General features: G+C 44.2%; 1 protein-coding gene across 1 annotated transcript in view; it reads left to right on the top strand.

The window, feature by feature from the left end:
* MYO5A (myosin VA) overlaps positions 1-27,155 on the top strand; it is a 197,433-nt gene that overhangs the window by 94,649 nt on the left and 75,629 nt on the right. The window contains exons 6-12 of the mRNA XM_055127854.1: positions 3,334-3,477; positions 6,580-6,661; positions 7,236-7,343; positions 13,853-13,959; positions 18,764-19,029; positions 20,550-20,631; positions 26,789-26,929. Coding sequence (XP_054983829.1) covers positions 3,334-3,477; positions 6,580-6,661; positions 7,236-7,343; positions 13,853-13,959; positions 18,764-19,029; positions 20,550-20,631; positions 26,789-26,929 — 930 coding nt within the window. The remainder of the gene's footprint in view (positions 1-3,333; positions 3,478-6,579; positions 6,662-7,235; positions 7,344-13,852; positions 13,960-18,763; positions 19,030-20,549; positions 20,632-26,788; positions 26,930-27,155) is intronic.

The following is a 27,155-nucleotide window of genomic DNA, read 5'->3' as shown; positions in this document are numbered from 1 at the left end:
TATGAAGTGACTGTTCTACTCGTGATACTCTTAAGTTACCTTAGTTAATTCTGTTTCTCTTTTTCGTTAGTTGTGAGTTTCTTCTACCTTATCCTCTAGCTCACTGGTTCCTCCTTGGCTTGTCGATGTTGTTGTTGTTCCCTCTCCTGGTTTTATTTCACTTTGACTGTTGTGATCTTTAGCCTGATGGTTTCATTTTGAATTTTTCTTTTTCTTTTTTCTTTTTTTTTAAAATTTTACTGAATCACCGTGAGATAGTTACAAGCTTTCATGTTTGGGTTACAATCTCACAATGATCAAACACCCATCCCTCCACCAGTGCACATTCCCCACCACCAATATCCCCGGTATACCCCCCCTTTCCCACCCTCCTCCTGCCTCCATGGCAGACAATATTCCCCATACTCTCTCAATACCACTTCTGGGAATATATCCCAAGGATGCAAAAAAGCACATTTTGGATTTTTCTTGTCTCCTTTATCTGTCTTTGTTAAATTTCTCTTTTGTTGATTTTCTCACTTCACTGTCTCTGTCATTGTCATCCCGTTGCTCATTGATTTGCTCGAGCGGGCACCAGTAGTGTCTCCATTGTGGGACTTGTTGTTACTATTTTTGGCATATCCAGTACGCCACGGGTTAGCTTGCCAGGCTCTGCCGTGCGGGCGGGATACTCTCGGTAGCTTGCTGGGCTCTCCGAGAGGGATGGAGGAATCAACCCAAGGCGGCCGCATGCAAGGCAAACACCCTACCCGCTGTGCTATTGCTCCAACCCTTCCTCACTTCAGTTATTGTTATTAGGATTGTATCTTTGAAGTATTGCTTTGAAGAATTCATCAGGCAATTTAAATCCTGTTGATGTACTTAGAGTTCTTCCTAGGCTTTTGTCTTTAGTGCGGGGCAATTCTTTGTTTATTTTAAATTTTATTTTTTTTTAAAATAAAAATCTGGTGGAGGGTGATGGGAGGTAACCTCGAGACACTGGTGCTGGGAAATGTACCTTGTGGAGGGGTGGGTGTTGGAACACTGTCTGGCTGAAATCCAGTCACGAACAGCTTTGTAAGGGTCTCTCTCACAATAATGCAATAAAAACGTTTTAAAAAATAAAAATTATTTTTTCAGGGGGCTGGAGTGATAGCGCAGCGGGTAGGGCATTCGCTTTGCACACAGCTGATCCGGGTTCGATTCCCCCGTCCCTCTCGGAGAGCCTGGCAAGCTACCAAGAGGATCTTGCTCGCACGGCAGAGCCTGGCAAGCTCCCCAAGGCGTATTGGATATGCCAAAAACAGTAAAAGTCTCAGAATGGAGACGTTACTGGTACCCGCTTGAGGAAATTGATGAGCAAGGGGATGACAGTGACAGTGACAGTAATTTTTTTAGTATACCTGATGTTACGCAAGACCTCAGAGCAGTCGTGTATTTCTGAGTTTGTGATCACCACCTCCACGTACTGGGTGTAGCTCGAGTTCGTGTCTGTGAGCATGGGGGGTTTGTAGGGAGAAGTGCCTGCATGTCCCTAGCACAGAGCTCAGGCGGGCCCGAATGGCAGTGTGTAGTCCTTAGCCACCAGGAACTGGCCGAAACTATGATGGTGATGCCAGTCAGGCCAGATCTGATGGGGTGTTCATGGCCCCGTGCACCAACAGCAGCTCTGGCATTTGGCCGCCATTTCTACTCAGGCGTTTGCCTTTGACTGCACCTGGCAGCAGCTTCAGTGTTAGAAAAAGCCAAAAACCTCAGTAGCGTCCCTTGGTGTGAGGGGATGAATGTTTGGCAAGGCCCGTGGCCCAAGACTTAAGCTCACCTGGACTGCAACCAAAACGGCAGGTGCCCCTGAATGCCAAATTTGCATCAACTTGCGCAGATATCAGAGATTTGAACTTTCCTAGGCGTGCTTGAGAAACAGTTCCGAGTAGCCACCGGTCAGAGGGACCCAGTCGTCGCTTCTCCCCGGCTTAGCACAGACTGGAGGGTGACCGGGGGACCAGAGTGCCCGTGGCCAGGCACTTGTGTGCCGAGACAGAGAGGTCTGTGTGGCAGTCAGTCCCCACACCCCGGGCTCTGAGTTGGCCACAGGGGCGCGGCCGTGGCCAGAGAGCTTGTGTGAGTGGCTTGGTGTCGGCTGGAGTGTCAGTGACAGCACACGTCCTCCAGGCGAAAGGAAGCGCTATGGGCAGTGCGGCTTCCTGCTGACTTCCTGTGCTCGGCGAGTCTGTCCCTGCCTCTGACCGTCGGCATCCAGCTTGCTTCTCAGTGCTCAGATACGATTTGGGAAGGGGGATACAGAGGGGAGAAGAGTCGACTGACGTGTTTTGTATTTGTATGTTTTTGTTTTGTTTTATCTGGGGGTCACACCCGGCGATCTGAACTGTGGCTCTGCACTCAGTTGCTGCTGGTGGTCTGGAGACTGTGTGGGATTCCGGATCGAACGTGGGTCATCCCTGCCCGAGGCTCCCTTGTGTTTTAGGTGAGGGTGGAGCTCACCCCAGGAATGTGTTCCCGGCTTCCCAGGGCAGCTGGGAAAGGATACGCCGTACGCAGGGGAGATCATGAGATTGCACAAGGATGGTGCTGGATGGTGACTTCATTACTGCATGTGGCACCAGATACGGCATCTGTCAGTATGGTTGGAAGGTCACCGGGATGGTGGCTGCTGGGGGCTCTTTCCTGCTTACGGCCTTTAGTTCATTGCCCACAGTTCTAATGCGCTACTGGATCGTGCATTTGGGATAAATGTTTGATGTCATCTCCTTGCTCTCTGGAGCCAGTTTGCATGTTAGAACTCTTCCCAGTTGCAGCCCGTTGGTGTGAGATGCTTCTCTTTCTTGGCTCAGTTACTGTGCTCTTCATGTTCTGTCATAGTTAGGGTGCTCCTCTGTCACCAGTCTTATCTGCTCTGCCCCGGTGCATTGGAGCTTTGGGTATGTTTCTGTGGTTAATGCATGCTTTGGTAGAGATTTTTCTGTGATTACCGGAGAACACAAACCCAGGTTCTTCCTACACAGCCTCCTCAACACCCTCAAGGATGCGTTTTGTTTAATTTATTTATCTTTAATTTTTTAAATGTAATTAAAGAAACCTTATTTACAAAGTCATTAACAGTTGAGTTTTAAGCATATAGTATTTCAGTACCAATTCCACCACCAGTGTCAGCTTCCCTCTACCATATTCCCTCCCCACCCCAGACCCTGCCCTGTCCCATCCTGTCACTCGACAGGCACAAGGATGCATTTTAAAGGGTTATTTTCTGCTTTGTCTTTTGCCTCCCTCTGCAAAGTCCGTAAATGTCGTGTTATCAGTTGCATGACTAAAATGTCACATTTTCCCTTCTCACAGTCAATTGGGAATGCCAAGACAACAAGGAATGATAATAGCAGCCGTTTTGGGAAGTACATTGAGATTGGTTTTGATAAGCGATATCGAATCATAGGTGCCAATATGAGGACTTACCTCTTAGAGAAATCCAGAGTGGTGTTCCAGGTAAGTTAACCCTGACGCCTTTGTGTTAGATTGCTGTAGAAGTCTGTAGTGTCCTCTTATGCATTTTACTTACAGAAATTTCTGTGCATGTTATGACAAGGTTACTTAAAACTAGTCTTGACAAAGCAATATAATAACTATTAGAGGCAGGGAAGATGTCTATTAAACTAATTATTTCTGTGGCTCAGCACTGGTTTAGATTTAATAGTAAAACTTTCTCTTACAGATGCTTTTAGGAACAATTTAGTTAAGGGTATGATTAGCTTAATTACTCATGTTTTAATAAATACTGTTTTTTTTTTTGTTTTTGCTTTTTGGGTCATACCCAGAGATGCTCAGGGGTTACTCCTGGCTCTGCACTCAGGAGTTACTCCTGGCAGTGCTCGGGGGACCATTTGGGATGGCGGGGATTACATGCAAGGCAAACGCCCTACCCTCTGTGCTGTTGCTCCAGCTCCAGTAAATAATTTTGAACTTAGTTCCAGAAAATCATCCTTGTCCACTTTTCTTTCTTTTTCCACCTCTTAGAATATGATATTGTCAGTCCCCAGCATCTCATGTGGTTCCCCCGAGCACCACCAGGAGTGATTCTTTTTTTTTTTCAAGTTTCAGAAATTTTAATTTTAAAATCAATACATAATACACTCAAGTATTAAAAGAATAAAATTATCGGGGCTGGAGCGATAGCACATCGGGTAGGGCGTTTGCCTTGCACGCAGCCGACCCGGGTTCAAATCCCAGCATCCCATATGGTCCCCTGAGCACCGCCAGGGGTGATTCCTGAATGCAGAGCCAGGAGTAACCCCTGTGCATCGCCAGGTGTGACCCAAAAAGCAAAAAAAAAAAAAAAAAAAAGAATAAAATTATCTGTAGTAAAAAACCACATCTTTACTTTTGCTTCTCCAGTATTATTTTCTATTACATAAAATAATTATGATTATAGTGTGCTATAATTTATATTGAGTAACCCCCTGAGCACCGCCGGTTGTGACCCCAAAACCAAAACAAAGAAAGTGTTTAACTACATTTTTAGCCCAGTGTGTATTACTGTGGAAGAATGCCCTCTATTTCATGTATCTGTGTAGGTTTTGCATTCATATGCAGACTCTTGTTTCCATGTTTCTGTATGTGGGAGATACTGTGCATGGACCATACTGCTTGGCATATGTCTACATTGCCACACGCGTTCTAAAGTAAAACAGATGTATCTTTGGAAACAGCATGTGTGGATCTGCTCTGTTCTAAGATTGTGGCTTCTCTAACCACTTACCTGAATGCCACTGCATTGAGGTTCATAAAATCTGGCGGTTTATGTAGCTGAGCGTACAGTTTCCATAGTGAAAAATTCTTTAAGAATTTGAGAATGTCTGGGATATCCTGAGAGTTGTAAGTTTGGGCGTCTCACCCTGGTCTTAACTTTGGCAGTATGCCTACGTGTGGCCATCGACATTGTAATACTGGATTTATGTGATAAAGTAGTAATCAGATGACTCCTGTTGTTCTGATATTTAGATACAGAGCAGTGATCTGTAAATATATTTGTATACTTTTTTATTTTTATTTCTAAAAATTTTTTAAATTTTATTTTTATTTGGTTTTTGGGTCACACCCGGCGATGCACAGGAGTTACTCCTGGCTCTTCACTCAGGAATCACCCCTGGCGGTGCTCAGGGGACCATATGGGATGCTGGGATTAGAACCTGGGTCGGCCGCTTGCAAGGCAAATGCCCTACCTGCTGTGCTATCGCTCCAGCCCTGTATACTTTTTTTAAAACAACAACAACAATACTGTGCCAGAAGAGTGGAGGAAATGCAGATTTTATAAAAATCGAGTCTAAATAGTAAAGATGTGATCGATAGCTCAATAATGAAAGGTGAAGTGATAGGGTGACCAGCAATGCCCAGTCCTTGTTTTCTTGGTAGAGACGCTGGGCCTCCAGGGCTGTGTAGTACTGAGGATTCCGACATGGCTGTCTTCACGTTCCTGTGAAAGATGACCAGACCTTTCTGCCACCCACCTGCTTTTCTCATTGTCTGCTGAGCAGTCTGACCCCTTCCGGAACATGCTGGCGACTGTTGTCATGTTGTGCATGTGCTCAGTGTCCCGTTCCCAGTTTTCTTTCCCAGACACCAGCCCTCTTGGCATTGTTCCCTCTTTCACACGTTCTCCAGCGCACTGAGTCAGACCGCAGAATTTAAGGATATGATTTTTTTTTTCCTTTTTGGGTCACAGCCAGCGATGCTCAGGGGTTCCTCCTGGCTCTGCACTCAGGAATTACTCCTGGCAGTGCTTGAGGGACCCTATGGGATGCCGGGGATTGAACTGGGGTCGGCTGCCCGCAGGGCAAACACCCTCCCCGCTGTGCTCTTGCTCCAACCCAAGGTTATGACATTTTAAGGGTTTGTTTTTGTGCAGATATCAATGTCACAGTTGTACTTTTAAACTTTACATGGGAAAAGACTATCAGGGAATGCTAAGAAATTATCTTAGAATGGCACATTATTTGTATTTTGTAAAACATTGTCACTGAATTAAAGATATCTGAGTTAAAATGATATAGGGGATATAGTGCAGTTTCTGGCCATGTCTGAAATAGGACTGTGATGGGCTGTTGTCTTCCAGGCTGTTAAGAAAATGATGACTGTGATCAGTACTGTGAGAAACGGTATTGAGTATTGTTTTTAAAAAAATTATTAGCCTGCTTAACATTGCTATCAAATATTTTATGTTAAATATGATTAGCTGGAGCTGGAGAGAAAGTACAGCAGATAGGGCGCTTGCCTTGCACATGACTGACCCGGGTTCGATCCCCACCATCACTTATGGTCCCCAAGCACTGCCAGGAGTGATTCCTGAGTGCAGAGCCAGGATAACCTCTGAGCATCACCAAGGGTGCCCCCCAGAACACACAATAAATGACTAGCCAGTACATAATCATGTGTCCATGTAGTCAATAAAGCAAAAAAAGGTGAAATAATCATAAAGATGTGTATGAGAATTTGAGACGGGTAGTTTATTTGGAGAGGATAAAATTAAATTTTATTTTATTATTTCCTGTGTTTTCAATTAGATTGCTATAACTGAACATTCTTATTTCAAAGGCAGAAGAGGAGAGAAACTATCATATCTTCTATCAGCTTTGTGCCTCAGCAAAGTTGCCAGAATTTAAAATGCTGCGATTAGGTATGGATAGGGTGTTGGATTTATTGCGCGGGTATTGTTTTCTCTAAATTTCTAAGTTCATAAATTCGTAGTAAAAGGGGGTAATCTCACAATGAAATACTTATGTATGAAATGTTAAAATTACTGCACGTGGTTTGAGGATAACCCGTGGGAGGGGGAAGTGATGATTGGTTATTTAAATGGAACAGAATTGCCATTGAGCTGACATGTATGACGAGCGGTGAGCATATAGATGCTCACAGTGTGAATCTCTGCTTCAGGGTATATTTGGAATTAGTCTTGATAAAAGTTTAGGGTAGCTTTTGGGATGGAGGTCTACAGAATTCCTGATGACGGGAAGGGAAGTGTTTAAAGGAATCATCCTAGCATGTATTGGAATAAAATGTATGAAAGTGCTTGGCTTCACCATAGACTACAACCATTCACCACTGTTTGAGTCTGTGTATTAACTGAAATAACAGCCCCTCAGACTCTTGAGCGTGCACGCAACTGTGCTGTTTGTGCTTTGATGTAGAATGGATCAGGGGGTCATGAAAGTTATAGGATGTAAATCTGTTCTTTCTCTTACCTGCAGGAAACGCAAATAGCTTTCATTATACCAAGCAGGGGGGCAGTCCTGTGATCGAAGGAGTCGACGATTCCAAGGAGATGGCGCACACGAGGCAGGCCTGCACCTTGTTAGGTAATGACGTTTGTAGACCGAGCTTGCAGGTGCAGTCACTTTTTGTGTTTTTGGGAGACCTGGCATTCCTTATAAAACGTTTCGATCATAATCCAGTTGTGCTAGGTCCATGGAATCAGTGCTGACTAAAAATAAAAGTAACTATTATCAAAATCTAAGATCAAATAAAATAAGGTAACTAAAATGATAAGTGCCACAGGGGGGAAAAATAAATTTTCCTTTCTCAAAAAAAAAAAAAAGTTTCAGTCAGTGGAAGTCACAACATTACTTTTTGGAGTGATTGAGCTGCTCCAAACTGAAATTGTGCTCATTAGTTGGGGACCTTCTTTAATCTGCTTGAAGAAGGTGAGTTTTATGACATAAAAATTACTCCCCAAAGGGTTGGAGCGATAGCACAGCGGGGAGGGTGTTTGCCTGGCACGTGGTCAACCCTGGTTCGATTCCCAGCATCCCATAGGGTCCCCGAGTACCGCCAGGAGTAATTCCTGAGTTCATGAGTCAGGAGTAACCCCTGAGCATCACCACGTGTGACCCAAAAGCAAAAAAAAAAAAAAAATTATTCCTCAATAAAAACCTATTTGAAAAAACCTATTTAGGGACTGGGGAGGTAACTCAAAGGCCCAGAGCACGTGCTTTGCATGCAGGAACCCTCAGTGTAATCCCCAGCACCACATGGTCCCCTACACACTGCTCGGAGTAACCCTCGACACTGAGCTGAGAGATGCTTCTGAACATGGCCAGGTGTGGCCCGCAAGCCACGCCAAGCAGAAAGCAAAATCCACTACATTCAGGACGGTAGGAAAGGCCTGATTATTTAAATCCAGGGAGCTTGCAGCCTAGAGCTAAATGAAATGATCAGATAATATTTTATGGGGATGTTTGCTTTTGTTTCTGTTTATCTGATCTTCTCGTAGCAGGGAATGTGGTTGGACTGGCTTGGTGACAGGACAGTACACTGATTGTAATTTATTATGTTTTGAAATGATTCATGCCTTATTTCTAGAATTTAAAACTTCAGTCTGCATATAAATAAGTTAAACTTTAGAACTTTAGTGTGAATGTTTACAAGTGATACATATTTTAAAATATCCGAATTGGGGCTGAGAGATAGTACAGCATGCAGGGTGCTTGTCTTGTATGCGGCCAATATTGGTTTGGTCCCGGCATCCCATGTGGTCCTCTGAGCACTGCCAGGAGTAATCTCTTGAGTGCAGAACTAGGAATAAGCTCTGACCACCACCGTGTATGGCCCCAAAACAACAATAACAACAAAAATAAATTAGTATTAAAATAATAACATTTTGGGGAGGGATCTGAAGTGATTTAGTTCTATTTAAGAAGTTGCTAGGGCTAGAACAATAGCACAGTGGGTAAGGCATTTGCCTTGCATGTGGCTGATCCGGGTTTGATTCCCAGCATCCCATATGGTCCCCTGAGCACTGCCAGGGGTAATTCCTGAGTGCAGAACCAGGAGTAACCCCTGTGTATCGCCGGGTGTGACCCAAAAAGCAAAAATAAATAGATAGATAGATAGATAGATAGATAGATAGATAGATAGATAGATAGATAAAAATAAAAGAAGTTGCTAAGTGATGCTGGGAAAGCTAGACAGCTCCCTGCAAAACAAAATCAACTCTGACTTCTGTCTAACACCAGGCACAAAAGTCAGATCAAAGTGGATTAAAGATATCAATATTAGACCTGAATCTATAAGGTACATGGAGGAAAATGTAGGCAGAACCCTCCATGACATTGAACCTAAAGGCATCTTTAAGGATGAAACACCACTGACCATGCAAGTGGAAGTGAAGATAAACAAATGGGATTACATTAAACTAAGAAACTTCTGCACCTCAAAAGAAACAGAGACCAAAATACAGAGAGAGCCCACAGAATAGGAAAGAGTATTTACCCTATACCCATCAGATAAGGGGTTAAAATCCAGGATATATAAGACATTAGTAGAATTGTACAAGAAAGAAAACTTCCAACCCCATGAAAAAATGGGGAGAAGAAATGCACAGAAGCTTCCTCAAAAAATAAATACAGATGGCAAAAAAAAAAAAACAGATGGCCAAAAGGCACCTGAAAAAATGCTTTACATCACTAATCATCAAGGAGATGCAAATCAAAACAATGAGATATTATCTTAACCACAGAGACTAGCACACATCAAAAAGAACAAAAACAACCAGTGCAGGCGTGGATGTGGGGAGAATGGGACTCTCTGTTGGCGGGAATGCCAACTGGTCCAGCTCTTCTGGAAAACAATATGGGCATTCCATAAAAAACTAGAAATTGAGCTTCCATATGACCCAGCAATACCACTTCTGGGAATATATCCTGAGGGTGTAAAAGAGGCACAATAGAAATGACATCTGCACCTGTATGTTTATTGCAGCACACAGTAAACATATAGTTCACAATAGCAGAATCTGGAAACAACCCGAGTGCCCCAGAACAGACGACTGGTTAAAGAAACTGTGGTACATCTACACAGTAGAATAATACTATGCAGCTCTTAGGAAAGATGAGTCATGAAATTTGCTTATAAGTGGATGGACACGGAGAGTATCATGCTAAGTGAAATGAGTCAGTAAGAAAGGGACAGACATAGAATGACTGGACTCATTTGTGGAATATAAAATAATTTGAGACTAACACCCAAGGACAGAAAAGACAAGGGCCAGGAAGATTGCTCCACAGTTCAAAGCCTGTCTCATGAGCTGGGGGAGAAGGCAGCTGGGAAGAGAAGGGATCACTAAGTCAATGGTGGTTGGGATCACTAAGTCAATGATGGTTGGAGGGATCGTTTGGGATGGGAGATGTGTGCTGAAAGTAGATAAAGGACCAAACATGACGGCCTCTCAGTATCTGGATTGCAAACCATAATGCCCAAAGTAGAGAGAGTACTTTAGCACTGTTATCCCATTGTTCATCAATTTGCTGGAGCGGGCACCAGTAACGTCTCCATTGTGAGACTTGTTGTTACTGTTTTTGGCATATCGAATACACCACGGTGAGCTTGCCAGGCTCTCCGAGACGGAAGGAGGAATCAAACCCGGGTCCGCCCTGTGCAAGGCAAACATCCTACCCGCTGTGCTCCAGTCCTGAGTAGAGAGAGAATAAGACTCTATTCCAGTCCTGAGTAGAGAAAGAATAAGAAGGAAATTGTCTGCCATAGAGGCAGGGGACGGGGTGGGACTGGGGGTTGGGTAGGGAGGGATACTAGGGACATTGGTGGTAGAAAATGTGTGCTGTGGAGGGATGGGTGTTTGACGTTGTATGACTGAAACTCGAACAGGAGAGTTTTGTATCTGTAGCTCACAGTGATTCAGTAAAAGTAAACAAAAGCAGTTGCTATCAGATTATGTATCATTGCGGTCCTTGCCAATGATCCACAAAAGAGTTTGTAAATACTCAGTATCTCAGACCTCCCATTTCGTACATACTGAATCAGAATCTCTTCTTAATAAGAGATTACTGCTTCACACGCGTGAGTCACATGCGTGTGACTCCCTGAAAAACAGTGCTTTACTTCTGTGCCTTTATCTGTTTAGGATTAAAAAAAAAACTGAGAATTTGAGAAAGCCTTATTAGAGTTCAGTGATCCTGTATATTTGAAATTAATTAAATATTTGAAATGAATTTTTCCAGCTTTGCTTGCATATAGATATAACTAATCTAAAAATGCTTGCCTTATTGAAAATTGAATTTCAGGGGCTGGAGAGATGGTGTACCGGGTGGAGCACTGCCTTGCACACCCCCTGTGCGACACGGTGTGGTCTCTCTTGCCCCCCACATGCACTGGGTGGCCACGGCCCACTTCACCACCCCCAGCCTGCAGCTGCTGTCAACAGAGGCGGGAAGGAGGGAGTAGGGCCGCCAGGCCGGTTGGGGGTCAGTTGCCGTTTACCCCATTCTCCCCACGCGCCTGTTCCAGTCTCACTAAGCCCCCCATGCCCCTCACTCCCGTCTCCTCCTGTCCCCCATGCTCGTCTCTCCACACTCCCTCCTGCAGCCACGTCTGTCGTCTCTCCACACACCTGCTCCTGCATTCTTCCCCTACATTCTTGCCCCCCTTGCTAGTCTCTGCACCCCATCTTGCTGTCCTGGTCTCTCTCTCTAGTCTCTCATCAGCCCCCCACAGTGTGGGTAGACACCCCACCCCATCTGGTAGCACAGTCAACATATCAAAAGCCCTTCCTGACCGCCCATCAGGCCCAAGGGTGGAAATATCACCTAGAGGTGTTTCTCCTCTTCTTAGTCCAATAATTTAATTGACATCATAATTAACACGTTACTTCTACTTCTTAATATTAGTTATTTTGTATAGACACAGTAAGAGACACATTGAGCTTGTAGGGTGGCACTCCTGGGGACATCTTGCCACAAACTCAGGACTACAGTGCTCAGGCCAGATTAGTCTTTCCTAACCCTAATAGCGCCCTAGTCTAGATGTTACTTTTTGGATCATGACAGAATTTGTCCATGACCATGCTCTTAACTTGCAGTTACGTATTATGGCACCTAGGCCAGGCCCATTTTGATGCCAGTATAGCTCACTGCTTGCCCTGAGTCCATGCACTTCCTGTCGGGACCTGTTTTGGGGGTGCTAGGAAGTAAGGGCAACTGAGGCTAAAGTCGAGAGAATAGATGCCCAGAGTGAGTATCATTCTGAGTCAGTTAACTCCCAGGTTACAAAAGCATAGCGTTAACTGTCTTCCTGTGACTGTGCACTAAGGACATTGCTCTGAATTAACTATGCAAAGGACTTACAGAGAAGAGAAAAGCAATATTTACAAGTTAACAGGATCTGATCAAGAGGCAAAGATAATTGACCGGTTGAGGGAGCATCAACAACCCCAAGCTCCCTGCGGCCAAGGAGGAAGGGCAAACCAACGTTTTCCTATAAATTGGAGTCAGTTAACTGCCAAGTTACAAAAGCATAGCATTCACTGTCTTCCTGTGTCTATACAAAAAGGACATTGCTCTGAGGTGAACTGTGCAAAAGGACGTAAGGGAAGGAGAAAAGCAATGTTTCACTTACAAATACAAAACCAGAGATTTCTGAGGAATTTGACTTTACAAGTCATAGGCACTGCATCGGGGGACTGAGGTAGAGAGAGCAGAGCACAGAGAAGTGCTGTGATGAGTCCCGAGGAAGTGGGAGGGGCTCGGGAGCATTGGGATGGGTCTTACCCCGTACACCTAAGCTCCTTGTGGCAGAGAGGAAGGACAAGCCAGTGTCATCCTACACCTCCCACCTGGGTTCCATCCTAGACATCACATATGGTACCCCATGTACCCCCAGGAGTAATTCCTGAAGGCAGAACTGGGAGTAACCCCTGAGCATCGCTGGGTGTGGAACCCCAAACAGGCAACGACAAAAACAACAAAATTTAAGTCTGATCTTTTAAGCTGGAGCGATAGCACAGCGGGTGGGTTCAATTTCTCTGTCCCTCTTGGAGAACCCAGCAAGCTATAAGAGTGTCCTGCCTGCATGGCAGAGCCTGGCAAGCTCCCCGTGGTGTATTTGATATGCCAAAAACAGTAACAACAAGTTTCACAATTGAGACGTTACTAGTGCCCGCTTGAGCAAATCGATGAACAACGGGATTGACAGTGATACAGATCTTTTAAAACACTTTCCCCTCAAGCCTTGCACTTCCCGTTCTACTCAAGTGATCCCTGTGGATTTGTACTTGGCAGCTGTACTCATATGCTCACATCAATCTGAATTCTTTCACTTCATTGATTCATTGGACTCTCTTTGGCTTAAACCAAACTGTTGTTAGAACAAATAACTAAGTAACTGGATGTAAAACAGCCTTACTGGGCTGTAACTTGAATTTGGAGTGAGGATGAATAGAAACAGTAATCATAAGATATTTGTGTGTGTGGCATTAGTGTTGAGTGCCATGAACATTATCTCATTTAATCCCCACAATTCCCCATTATTCCTGCGCCTACAGGTAGTTTATTGCTGGTATATCGGTGAGCATGACTGCCGCCATATCTCAAATCAGAAAGTGGAAACAGAAAGAAGAAGCCAATACCCATGTGCACAGCAGACTGGAAATAGAAACAGGAGCCTCGAGACCACCTCAGTTTCACATCATAGCTCAATTATGATTATATTATATTAATAAAAAGCACCCATAAGAAGTCACATTTACCTATATGAAACATTACAATGTGCAGAACTTCTGGCACTGTTTGAGAATTTTAAAATACTTTTCTCCTGGGGCCGGAGCAATAGTACAGTGGGTAGGGCGTTTGCCTTGCACGCGGCCGACCCGGGTTCGATCCCCGGCATCCCATATGGTCCCCCAAGCACCGCCAGGAGTAATTCCTGAGTGCATGAGCCAGGAGTAACCCCTGAGCATCGCTGGGTGTGACCCAAAAAGCAAAAAAATAATAATAATAAAATAAATAAATGGAATAAAATACTTTTCTCCTGTAGTGTTTAGTTCCTGTTCTGAAAGGGATCTTTCTGTTTGTTTCAGGAATTAGTGAATTATACCAGATGGGAATTTTCCAAATACTGGCCGGTATTCTTCACTTGGGCAACGTTGGCTTCACGTCTCGAGATTCAGACAGCTGCACAATACCTGTAAGTGCAGAACAGTCTCGGTGTGATTGCAGCCGAATCGCTGCCATTCAAAAAATGTTGGTTTTGTTGATTGGGGCCGAGGGGCTGAGAGGAGGCTTCGTGAACAGTGTTCGGAGGGCCTGGGGTCTGTTCCTGTGCCCCCAGCCCACTCCCCTGCGGAACCCGACCCAGGCGTGCAAGCTGAATGGTTCATTACTTTGGCCTGTCACAGTGGCGATGCCTAGACACACAGGGCCACTCTGGTGGTGCTGCAGGATGCCAAGATTGTATTTGATGGTGGCCAGGGGACCATGCAGGGCTGGCAAGTGGGACTCAGGGTCTCTGCGTGCCAGCCAGGCACCCCAGCCTGTTGGACTGTCTCTTTCATTCTGTTTTGTCTATTCTGTAAAGAAGACATATATTTGAAGGTAAGTGATGTGTGTGTGTGTGTGTGTGTGTGTGTGTTGGAAGCATTGGTGTATATCTCATCTGTATACATGACCAAGGGGAATATTAGATATGAGAGTTGGTGAGTCTAGAAAAAAGGGTTCATTTTCAGCTTTGAAACTAATGTGAAAAGGAGCCATATTTTTGTGGGAATAGGGAGTGGGTTAAGTTGTGATTCATCCCATTTGATCTTTACTCGTCCCCCCCTCCCCTCTCCTATCCTAGTCACAGCATCCACTTACTTGTTTTTCTTTATTTTGCCTGTTCTTTTTTTTTTGGGGGGGGGGGCTGTTCATTTTTTTTCTTACCCTTACATAGATGAAATAATCCCATACTTGTCATTTTCCTTCCAATTTTTTTCCTTCACATTATTTCCCTGGTGCTCCTTCCATTTTATTGCACATAGCAAAGTTTCATTTCTTTCCTTTTCGGCCCGTAGCTGAGCAGTGTTGCATTGTGTAGAAGAAAGAAACTGCATTCCTTGTGCCGGGGATATGGCTGAGTGACAGGTGCTCATCTGCTTGTGTGAGGCTCCAGTGGCCTGTGGACTCCCAGAGCACTATTGAGTGTTTTATACAAAAGAGAACTTGGGGTTCCAGAAGATGGCTCAGTGGCTTCCAGTGCTTGCGCGACAAGCACAAGGTTGTGAGTTTAAACCTTGGTGCTACCACATACCCAGAGTTGGTCAGTACAGAGCCACTATTTGTGATTTTGTGATTCTTGTCATGAACAGTCAGAGAGTGGTTTAGTGGCTTGTGTTTTTGTTTTTTTTTTGGGGGGGGGTCACACCCATCGAGACACAGGAATTACTCCTGGCGGTGTTTGGGGGACCATATGGGATGCTGGGAATCGAACCCAGTTCGGCTGCATGCAAGGCCAAGGCAAATGCCCTTCCCACTGTGCTCTCTCTCCAGCCCCATAGTGGCTTGGTTTTAAGCAGGCCTTGTTAAACTTTTTTTCACTGCAACCCCTTTCACCTTAGAAAAGTAGCATTGATGAGCACTGCAAGAAACACCTCAAATTTGGGGCCAGAGTGCCAGTACCGCAGAGAGGGTACTTTCCTTGCACATGGCCAACCTGGGTTTGATCTCTGGCATCCCATACAGTTCCCCAGCATTGGCTGAGTGCAGAGCCAGGAATCAGCGCCTTGCATCACCCAGTATGGCCCCCAGACTAACTAACAAAAAGAATCAGCTCAGATTCATCACTCGCTTGATTTTTTGTAAGTCCCATAGTTAAGCAACCCCCAGTGTAAGAAGTTAGGGCTTAGGCCACTTCACCGTAATTAACCCAGCTGACACTCAGGCATTCCTTGACAGCCCTGCTCTTAGGGATCCTAAATGAAAAGGACCCCCAGCGATGACTTAGTGTCCTAGGAAATACGTAGGGCAAGTGTGAGTCTCAGGTGTGATCCTAGGTGCCCTCCATGTCCCAAGGCAATCCTGCCCACACCACAGTCTAGGATCCCTGGTTAGGGAAAATAAAAAACTAGTTAATTAAAGATACCATACCGTGGGGCTGGAGCGATAGTCTAGCGGGAAGAGTGTTTGCCTTGCATGTGACTGACCTGAGTTGAGTCCCCGGCATCCCATGTGGTTCCCCCCTGCACTGCCAGAGTGATTCCTGAGTGCAGAGCCAGGAGTAACCCCTGAGCATTGCTGGATGTGACCCATCACTATCACTGTCACTGTCATCCCATTGTTCATTGATTTACTCGAGCGAGCACCAGTAATGTCTACATTCATCCCAGCCCTGAGATTTTAGCAGCCTCTCCTTACTTGTCTTTCCCAACAATTGAAGGCTCTTTCAGGGTCAGGGGAATGAGGCCTGTTGTTGTTACTGTTTTTGGCATATTGAATACACCACGGGGAGCTTGCCAGGCTCTGCCTTGAATATAAATATGCATAAAAATTAGTAAAAGTCAGACAAGGCAACAATACCAAAACTGACAATGCCAGAACCGAAGCCAGGCCATGCCAAAGGCCAGCAGAGTGAGTTCTCACGGCCCACCTGAGGACAAACAGAAAAGGGGGTATCCTGCAAACACCCCGATAACCTAGTTTTTAAGGCGTCTCAATTCTGCAAAAAGTAGGTTTTATTATACTTTTTTGGCTGCACTTCATTTTTCTTTTAGAAAAAAACCAAACATGCCTTTATGTACCTGCTATTAAGGATGGTGTCTCACGTCATCATCCCAGCACTGCACCCTCGCCAGTGTCCCATCTCCTCCCGCAAGGCCCTCAGCGCCGCCCCCTCAGCTTTTTCAGGAAGCGCTGCGGCATTTGCACTGCGCTTATACAAGGTTTCATTCTCCTCTCACATAGCAAGAATTCTTTCTATTTTTACATTAAAATATATGCTTAAGATTTAGGCACCAGTGATTTGGAGCTGCGTCTAAGAGTAGAGTTCCACGCAGACAGTCGTCTACTTCCGAGCCCACCAGTGTCAGCAACTGGAGGGTCCCTCTCACCCTCATGCTGCCTCCGTTTCAGACTTAATTATCACTTGGGACATAGGTTCACAGTAGTTGGCATTTGTATTGGCCCTTACATTTTTTTTTTCTTTTTGGGTCACGCCTGGCGATGCACAGGGGCTACTCCTGGCTTTGCACTCAGGAATTACCCCTGGCAGTGTTCAGGGGACCCTGTGGGATGCTGGGAATCGAACCCGGGTTGGCCGTGGCAAGGCAAACGCCCTACCCGCTGTGCTATTGCTCCAGCCCCGACTCTTACCATTTTAATGTACACAAAGATCCTGTATCAGTCCACATTATTTTTCTGTGCCCTTCCCTGCCCCGCCCCCACACTCTGATCCTTCCTTGGCAGTCTCACTTGTGTAATGCAGGCCCAGGGTTTCCCTCCCACCTTGATGCCTTCCATTCTCATGCTATACTCAGAGATGAATGAATATCTGATATTTGTCCTTTCGCCTCTGACTGACTTCACTTAACATGACATCCTCCAATTCCACTCAAGTCTCAGGGAGCTGCTTGATTGCGTCTTTCTTGGTGGCTTCCTAGTATCCCTTATATATACAGGAATATATGCATAAGAGATACTATGTATCACTTACTCATTGCATATAGAAGGGATACTTTGTATCCCTTACCCATATGTTTATTTATTGCTGGACATTTAGATGTACTAATGGAATAACAGGATGATATGGGAGATATAGTCTTGCTTTTTTTAAAAATAGCTCTACTATTTTGTCATTTTTCCATGTTGTAATGTTTTTGGGGTACTTCTCCAGCACTGCTAGGCACCTGGGGACTGGCTCCGGGGACACGCAGCCCAGCACCACCGGTGTTGGTACTTGGGCCAGCTGTGGTGCTGTTTGTGCTGGGCTGCTGGCCGTCATCAGGGTACTGTGGAGGCCTTCAGCATGCAAGACATAATTCTCTGCCCCTTTGAGCTTTGCCCCTACTGAAAGTTCTTAAAAGAGGGAGAAAAAAATGAGGTAGATGAAATGTTTGAAGGGATGATGACTGGTAAAGTTCAGATCTTGCAGAGGTGACACAAAACCTGAATGAGTGAATGCAAAGAAACACATCCCTAGGCACCACTGTCAGCGCTACCAAAGACAGAGAGAAAAATGTGAAAACGGCAGAGACAGGCTCATTACTCTTGGTTCGTGATTAAATTGATAGCTCACTTTCCCAAACAAATCAGTAGGAGTCAGGAAAGTTCTAGAGAAGATGGCTGTTAATGTAGGATTATGTCCAGTAAAATATCAAGAATGAGGAAAAAATAAAGGCATTTTCGGACAAATTAAAGTTTGTGAAAAGTTTGCCACTTTTTTGTTGTCACTTTGACAAACAAAAGTTTGTCACCGATTGGCTTTATTAAGGTGAATGAATATTAAAGAATATGCATTTTCATTAATTTCATCAGTATTCATCAATTTCTTAAAAATGACAGTATCTTTGGTTTTTAGAAAATGCACACTGAAATACTTATTGCTAAAGGGACATTGTGTTTGCAAAGAACTCTGAGGGCTGGAGACAGCTCAGAGAACTGAGGATATCTTTTGCGTATAGAGGATGGGTTTCATCCTTGGCACTACGTATTCCCCTGAGCACTGCCAGGAGTAATCCTGAATTGCTGTGGTCCCCCAAATCAAAAACTGAGCAGAACCAAAAAATCAGCATAAAGAAATGGTGTGAAAAGGCAAGAGAAGAAATGAGCCCCAGGCGAGACTGAATGTGTCACCTAGAGACTACTTTGGTGGTGATCGGGTCCCTGATCATCTCCTAGTGCTCTCCGTGGCTTTTCACCTAGGGAATCGCTGACTTTCGTGACCTCTTTGTTAAAATCTCTTTCATCAATTCTTCCTCGATGGATTGGGCCATGGGAAATAACTCGTTCTCTTTTGCCAGCCGAAGCATGAGCCTCTCAGCATCTTCTGTGACCTCATGGGTGTGGACTACGAGGAGATGTGTCATTGGCTGTGTCATCGGAAACTGGCCACGGCCACGGAGACGTACATCAAGCCCATTTCCAAGCTGCAGGCGACCAACGCCCGCGACGCCCTGGCTAAGCACATCTACGCCAAGCTCTTTAACTGGATCGTCGACCACGTGAACCAGGCTCTGCACTCGGCCGTCAAGCAGCACTCTTTCATTGGGGTGCTCGACATTTATGGGTACGCAGATGGCGCTGGGGGTGGGGTCTGCCAGAGAGTGTTTCTTTCTCTTTTGTGTGTATTTTTTTTTTTTTGCCTTTTGGGTCACCCTAGCGATGCCCAGGGGTTACTCCTGCCTTTGCACTCAGGAACCACTCCTGATGGTGCTTGGGGGACCATATGGGATGCTGGGGATCGAACCCGGGCCAGCCGCGTGCAAGGCAAACGCCCTACCCATTGTGCTATCGCTCCGGCCCCAGAAAGCGTTTCTTTCTTTCGAGAGATTACTGAGTACCTCTGAGTATTTATTGGGTTGTCTGCCTCTGATAAGGAGTAGGGAAAATTGGAAGATTTCTTTGTTTTTTTTAAAAAAATATTAATTTTTTTATTAAAGCACCATGATTTAAATTAAAAGATGATTTGAAAAAAAAAACATGATTTTATCTAAAACCCATAGCAGAGTTTTAGACATAGAATATTCCGGCACCCACCCCCATGCCGACAGCACACTCATACAACACACACACCAGCCTGCCCTCTGGAGAGGCACCTTTTAAAGTTTGGTTGCTAACGTTTGAATCCCATGATTTGGGTGTTGCTGACTCTGTGGTTTGGATATTTAGCTCTGTTTTTTTCTATTTTTTTGGGGGGGGTCACACCTGGCGTTGCACAGGGGTTACTCCTGACTCTGCACTCAGGAATTACTCCTGGCAGTGTTTGGGGGACCATATGGGATGCTGGGAATCAAACTTGGGTGGCCGCATGCAAGGCAAATGCCCTCCCTGCTCTGTTATTGCTCCAGCCCCAGCTCTGTTATTTCTTAATGGACTGGAGCAATAGCTCAGCGGGTAGGGTGTTTGCCTACCAAGAGTATCCCACCCACACGGCAGAGCTTGGCAGGTTCCCTGTGGTGTATTGGATATGCCAAAAACAGTAACAAGTCTCACAATGGACATGTTACTGATGCCCATTCGAGCAAATCGATGAACAGTGGGAATACAGTGATACAGTGCATTTCTTAACACCACCTTTGTGCCTAAATCTCCTCAAGCCTGCTCCCCCGTTGCTTCTCAACGGTCTCTTCCCTCCCCCCGACCCCCGTTTCTTTCCTGTGCCTTAAAAACCAAAATGTCGTTTTTGGAAACCCTTTCTGTACATTTGTACATTTTGCTGCCTGATCATTTACATGTTTAATTTTTCAAAAGTACTTGTGAAATCTCTATTACTAACCCCTCAAGGTGTATATAAACCCTATGAGTCTATAAATTAATAATGGCATTGACTATAACTTTGATTTAACACCTCTGCATGCAAGGGCTTTAAAAAACTGCCTTTGCCATTTGAGAGATCCCAATCTACTGATTCATATGACATGTTACTCATTTATAACTCTTGGTCTTCACTGCTGTGGAAAAGTTTCACAGTACTGAGGTATTTTCCATTTCTTTTTTCTAACATATTTCAAATACTTCTTAAAAGCTACTTGTAACTCTTTCCCCCACACCTACCCGACCCATCCCATGTTCTTTTTGGTTTTGCAGGTTTGAAACTTTTGAGATAAATAGTTTTGAACAATTTTGCATAAATTATGCAAATGAAAAGCTACAGCAACAGTTTAATATGGTAAGAACTTTCTTTCTTTAAAAATGTTTTGCTAAAATTAATGTTTGATTTCCTAGTCTGTGTTTCATGTCTGGTTCCTGAAATGAGATATAATAAATTTTAATTACAGTCTTGGGTTTAGAACTCATGAGATATTCTTATGATTAACTTGCAGATAACTCATATTGCATTAGATTATGTTTATGATTCAGATAAGATTCACAGTAATCCATAGATTACTTTCTTAGAACAATGAAAATTTAAATAGGTCAAATAGCACAGTGGTAGGGCGTTCACCTTTCATGTAGCCAACCCCTGTTCGATTCCTCCGCCCCTCTCGGAGAGCCCAGCAAGCTACGGAGAGTATCGAGCCCGAGAGGCAGAGCCTGGCAAACTACCCGCGGTGTATTGGATGTGCCAAAAATAGTAACAATAAGTCTCACAATGAGAGACGTTACTGGTGCCCACTCAAACAAATCGATGAGCAACGGGATGACAGTGACAGTGAAATAAATGTGAATGAGGGAAGGAAGATGTATGTTCATTAGACAATATGAAGCTCTTATACCGAAATCTTCATTTTGTTTGTTTATAAATCTACTCATATATGGAGTTACAATTATCTTAACTTCTCTTTTTTTGGGGTGCAGGACCGATAGTGCTCAGGGGTCACTCTTGGCTTGCACTGAGGAATCACTCCTGGCAGTGCTTGGGAGACCAAACAGAGATTGAACCTGTGCTAGCCTCATGCAAGGCACACACTCTACCTGTTGTATTATCTCTTTGGCCCTGTATTATCTCTTTGGCCCCTTACTTGAATTATTAACAAGCTGTCAGAACTAAAAATAGCACGACTTACTTGTATTATTTCACCCTCCGTCTTTCATATTTTTCCAACAGTTTGAGAGAGAGTGGCAGGGAGGATAATTTTGAGATTAGAAGGAATTCCACATAAACCTAGCTTCTGAAACTGATTATGACTTGTCAATAACTTATTTTAAAATGAATTTATTTATAAATTATTGCCTGTAAATCTTTGATTTGTGTATCTATTTTGTATACTTACGTGTCTGAGGTTGTATAAAAATTTCTCAGGTCAAAAGGGATCACAGTGGGAAAAGTTCTCAGAAGCCTCGTCCTGGAACGTTTCTTGGTGTTGGAGTTTGGGGTTTGCTCAGAAAAGGGGGGGGCAGCAAGTCCAATAGTGAAGACAGATAGGCCTGCAGCAGGAACGATTAGTTGGAACCCCACACTGGGGTCACTACTCAGGGAACTGTGGACAAGTTAATGGGCCTTAGTTTCGTGTACACAGTGCATGTAGTTCTATGGATTAAATAGGGGCAATTAAGTTGCTCAGTATATGTCAATCATCATTCTTTTTATTTGGGGGTGTGCACACCCAGCTGTGCTCAGGGTTTACTCCTGTCTCTGTGTTCAGGGTTCACTCCTGGGAGTGCTGGGGACCTTACGGAGTGCAGGGTATCAAAGCTGGTTGGCCACATGCAAGGCAAGCACTCTGCCCTCTGTACTAGCACTCCAGCCCCCACACCGAGTATAGTTCCATGGCCTACGAGCTCCAGATGACTCAGAGTATCCATACAGGTGAAAGTATGACTTGCCAGGAAGAACTGGAAGAACTGGAAGAAAACAGTTTTTCCACAGAAGCTGAGCCAGGTTCTATTCCCACTAGCGTTGAGAGAGAGAGTCCTAGCACTACTGGCGTGTCTAGGTTTTCTCACAGATGCTGTTCAGATGGATTGAGTTGATGCCTCATGGTATTTTTATTTACATTTCCCTGGTAACGTGCGATGATGAACATTCCTTCATATTCCTACTCACCCACTGTGTGTTCTTCTCGGGAAAGTGGCCATTTCCCTCCATCTTTTGATAGGGTTGTTGGATTTGTTTTGTTTAGCTTTGTGAATCCTTCATGTATCTTGGATATTAGCCTTCTATCTGATGTCTGGTATACAGTTCAGTAGAATGACATATTTTTTAAAGCCCAAGTCTCTTTTGCCATGCAAATTTTTTTTTAATTTGATGTAGTCTCACTTGTTTATTTCTGTTGCCTTTGCCAGCAGAGTCATTATCGAAAACATGTCTTCAGTCTGTACTGAAGTCTACATCCTGGAGATTTTTGCCTGTATTTTCCACAGTGTAATTTATGGATTCTGGTTTAATCTTGAGGTTTTCAATCCACTTGGAGTTAATATTTGTGTGTGTGTGTGTGTGTGTATATATAAAGGCGGGAACAATAGCACAGTGGGTAGGGCGTTTGCCTTACACGCAGCCAACTCGGGTTCAATTCCTCCGCCCTTTCTCGGAGAGCCCAGCAAGCTACCAAGAGTATCTCGCCCGCACGGAAGAGCCTGGCAAGCTCCCTGGCATATTGGTATTCAATATGCCAAAAACAGAAACAACAAGTGTCACTTGGAGACATTACTGGTGCCCGCTTGAGCAAACCCATGAGCAATGGGATGACAGTGATACAGTGATATATATATATATAATATAATCTCTGATTAATTTTTCTACTGTTTCTCCTGAATAGCAAGACTATATCATTTGATAGTAAAATAAATATTTGTTTATTTTATAGAATATATCCATATCAATGTATCACTGTATCACTGTCATCCCGTTGCTCATCGATTTGCTGGAGCGGGCACCAGTAATGTCTCCATTGTGAGACTTGTTACTGTTTTTGGCACATCCAATATGCCTCAGGTAGCTTGCCAGGCTCTGCCATGCCGGTGGGATACTCTCGGTAGCTTGCCGGGCTCTCTGAGAGGGGTGGAGGAATCGAACCTGGGTCAGCCACATGCAAGGCAAACGCCATACCCGCTGTGCGATTGCTCTAGCCTATATATCCATATATAATAAAACATATACATATATAATAAAACAAAATATATCATTTGTAGGGTCGTGGTGGGGGCAGAAGACCACACCCAGTCTTCCTCAGGGCTGCTCCTGACTCAGTGCTCAGGGATCATCCTGGTGGGGCTCGGGTGGCCATAGGTGGTTCTGGGGACCGAGTCTTGGTAGGCCATGTGCATGCAAGCCCCTCACATCCATTCTCTTCCCCTCTTCATGCGTGTTTCCTTTTGGCTCACGACTAGGAAGAGGCTCTCCCAGGGTGTTTGGAGAGTCCTCACAGCGTTGGCTGTGGGTGGGATGGTACACATAAGAAACACGTGATTGACGTATGTAGAGGCATTACTGAGTTAATAATACATCGCCCTGTCCTATATGTGGACGTATTAAAGAATCTGATGCCCATATGGTCTCTTTGAAATTTGAGCACCCAAAATGTCTGAGGCCCCATGGATTTTTCCACACTAGACAGATAACAAACTTTGTGTGAAAAACAAGCTCTATTTAAAGTCTGGAGCAGTGTTCGTGTTGTTAATTTGGAGACTGCATATCAATGAACGCAAAAAGACTGGGCTTATTGCTTTGGAAAATATTATCAAAAGATTCTGTTTGTCTTCTCATTTTCAAATGAACAAAAGAAATTTGCTGTCTAACAGCATGGCATCAATCCCCGTGTGGATGACCATCTTTTGTCTCAAACTTATTACAGCTGATCAGACTGTAAACACTGCAGATGATTCCAAAGTGGCATTGTAACAAATGTAAAATGGTGTACAAGGAGAGAGTATATCAGGAGCCTTGGTCACGCTTTAATGTTTCATGTTGGTTTGGGATTTGTTGTGGGGTTTTTGGCATATCGAATACGCCATGGGTAGCTTGCCAGGCTTGGAAAGATAAGACAAATATAAAATTATTAATCATAAACACATATTGTGATTCTTCATTCAAAACTAAATGGATATTATTTGAAATAATATAGTGTATTACAATATAGCCGAAGGTCAGATTTCTTAGTATTGTTGTTATATTTAATAACTTCAAGAAAACGTTATGAATAGTTAAGCATTAAGTTTGCTTTTTACTAAATCAAATAGAATTTTGGATACCGTTAAAAATAAAACAGTGGTATTTCAGGGGCTGAAGCGAAAGTCCAGCAAGTAGGGCATTTGCCTTGCATGCTGCTGACCCGGGTTTGATTCCTCCATCCCTCTCAGAGAGCCTGGCAAGCTACCAAGAGTATCCCACCCACCCAGCAGAGCCTGGCAAGCTCCCCGTGGCATATTCAATGTGCCGAAAACAGTAACAACAAGTCTCACAATGGAGACGTTACTGGTGCCCACTCGAGCAAATCGGTGAACAATGGGACGACAGTGCTACAGTGTTGTGGGGTCCTAAAAATCTATGTTAACCTGCTCACAGCCTCTGAATGCTTATGTTTCCAGGAAAGTAGCAGGTTGTGTGAGAGAGCCAAGGGAGATCAGACTAGCGAGGGTAAGAGGAAATCTTCTCCCGAAATACAGGGAGAGAGGTGTAAGCAAGAGGGACTAGGAATCGCTGATTGGTTGTGTTGGCCGAGCAGCGGGAAGCAGGAGCTGCAGTCTGAAGCAAAAGCGGTGCTTTTGTTTGTTTTGGTTTTTGGGTTTTGATTTGGAGCCTCACCTAGTGGTGCTCAGGACTCTTTGTGCTGAGAGGTCACTCCTGGTGGGGGCACCACTTGTGGTACCAAGGATTGAACCTGCATTGGCTGCGTGCAAGGCAAGTACCCTTCCGGCTCTGTATGGTTCCGGCACCAAAGTGGTTCTTCCTTTCTACCTGGACTAAGGTCACGTCGCCCATTCTCAGAGCCCAGATCACCAAGCCCAGGAAGGCAGCCCCGAAGCCGTCCCTCACTCTCCTTTATCTAATTGAGTTGCAAACTCTTAAACTCCTGGCTCACATTATTTTCCATAATAGTACGACAGCTCGTACTGACATTCTTTGCAGTGACTAGTATTCACTTTTCCTCCCGTGGTGTCCAAACCTCACGAAAGCAGAACCTGTGTCTGTGCTGTGACAGGTACACAGTGATGGGCACTTACTGAGTGTTTCGTTTTCCTGAAATGATTGGGTGCGGGTTGGAAGAATTGGTGAGGATGGTGACTGAATGATTTAGCAGAAATGGCAACGGATTAGTAAGTGATCGGACCTGCTTGTAGAATTGAATGTAGAAACTAGAAAATGGAATTGTGGATTGGTCCCCTTTGGAGTGGAGAATAACCATGGCAGACACACACGTTATACTCGCTCCCATTCCAAGGGATATGAACTTGAGCACTGCATTCCCTTAGGAGGATTATTTTGTTATTCTATAATACAGCCCCAACCTGGGATGGTTAGGCATCTGGAGACCAGCTACTCTACATGAACAAATTAAGACATTCTTTTGCCCCTATTGTTAACAAGATTGTGAAATAATTTAAGGAAGCAAAAATAGCTCAGTAATATCTATACAGATAAATATAGAAACATAAATGACTTCTGTATTAGCTATTTACAACTTTCACATTTCCCTTATTTACTGATAATCCAAGAATTGTACATAGCTGAGGCTTTGTTATTTATGATTTTTACTTGCTCTATCTGCATAAGCCACGTTTCTCCCATATGCTAGTTATTGCTAGAAGCCACAGACTATCTAAAATTATGCTGTTGGAGATTATCATACTAAGTGAAATGAGTCAGGAAGAGAGGGACAGACATAGAATGACTGCACTCATTTGTGGAATATAAAGTATCATAATATGAGACTGATACTCAAGGACAGTAGAGACAAGGGCCAGGAATATTACTTCATGGTTGGAAGCTGCCTTATGGCTGGGGGAGAAGGCAGCTGGGATAGAGAAGGAATCACTAAGTCAGTGATGGTGGGAGGATCATTCAGGATGGGAGACGTGTGCTGAAAGTAGATACAGGACCAAAGGTGATAGCCTCTCAGTATCTATATTGCAAACCATAATGCCCAAAAGTAGAGAGTATAGGAGAAATTGTCTGCCATAGAGGCAAGGGGAGGGTTGGGTTGGAGGGGATACCGGGGACATTGGTGGTGGAAAATGTCCACTGGTGGAGAGATGGGTATCCGATAATTATATGACTGAAACTCAAACATGAAAGCTTTGTAACTGTATTCACAGGATTCCATTTTAAAAAATAAAAATGTAAAAAAATTATGCTGTAATCCTCGAGTGTCACGTAAATGTGATTTTTTTACCTAACGTTATTCATGATAAGTCAGTAACTCCAACTTTGTCTTTTACTTTTCCAGCATGTCTTCAAATTAGAGCAAGAGGAATATATGAAGGAACAAATTCCGTGGACACTCATAGATTTTTATGATAACCAGCCTTGCATTAATCTTATAGAATCTAAACTGGGCATCCTGGATTTACTGGATGAAGAATGCAAGGTAGCTTTTGTTTTTTCTTTCTGGTGTGCTTATTCTGTTGGAAATAGGTATTTCACAGACCCAGGGAAATGAGTTAAAATGGAACTTCTTTGTCTTGTTGCTGTGGTGTGTAGAGACCACGCATGTGCAGCGTGCGGATGCTCGCACACATGACGGTGGCGTGCAGAGACCATGCATGCGCAGCGTTCAGGTGCTCGCACACGTGACTGTGGCGTGCAGAGACCGT

This window comes from Sorex araneus, chromosome 2 (genome assembly GCF_027595985.1).
Source record: "Sorex araneus isolate mSorAra2 chromosome 2, mSorAra2.pri, whole genome shotgun sequence".
In the NCBI taxonomy this organism is placed as follows: domain Eukaryota; kingdom Metazoa; phylum Chordata; class Mammalia; order Eulipotyphla; family Soricidae; genus Sorex; species Sorex araneus.
The sequence above is the reverse complement of the archived record's forward strand: the minus strand, read 5'-3'. Positions and strand labels throughout refer to the sequence as shown.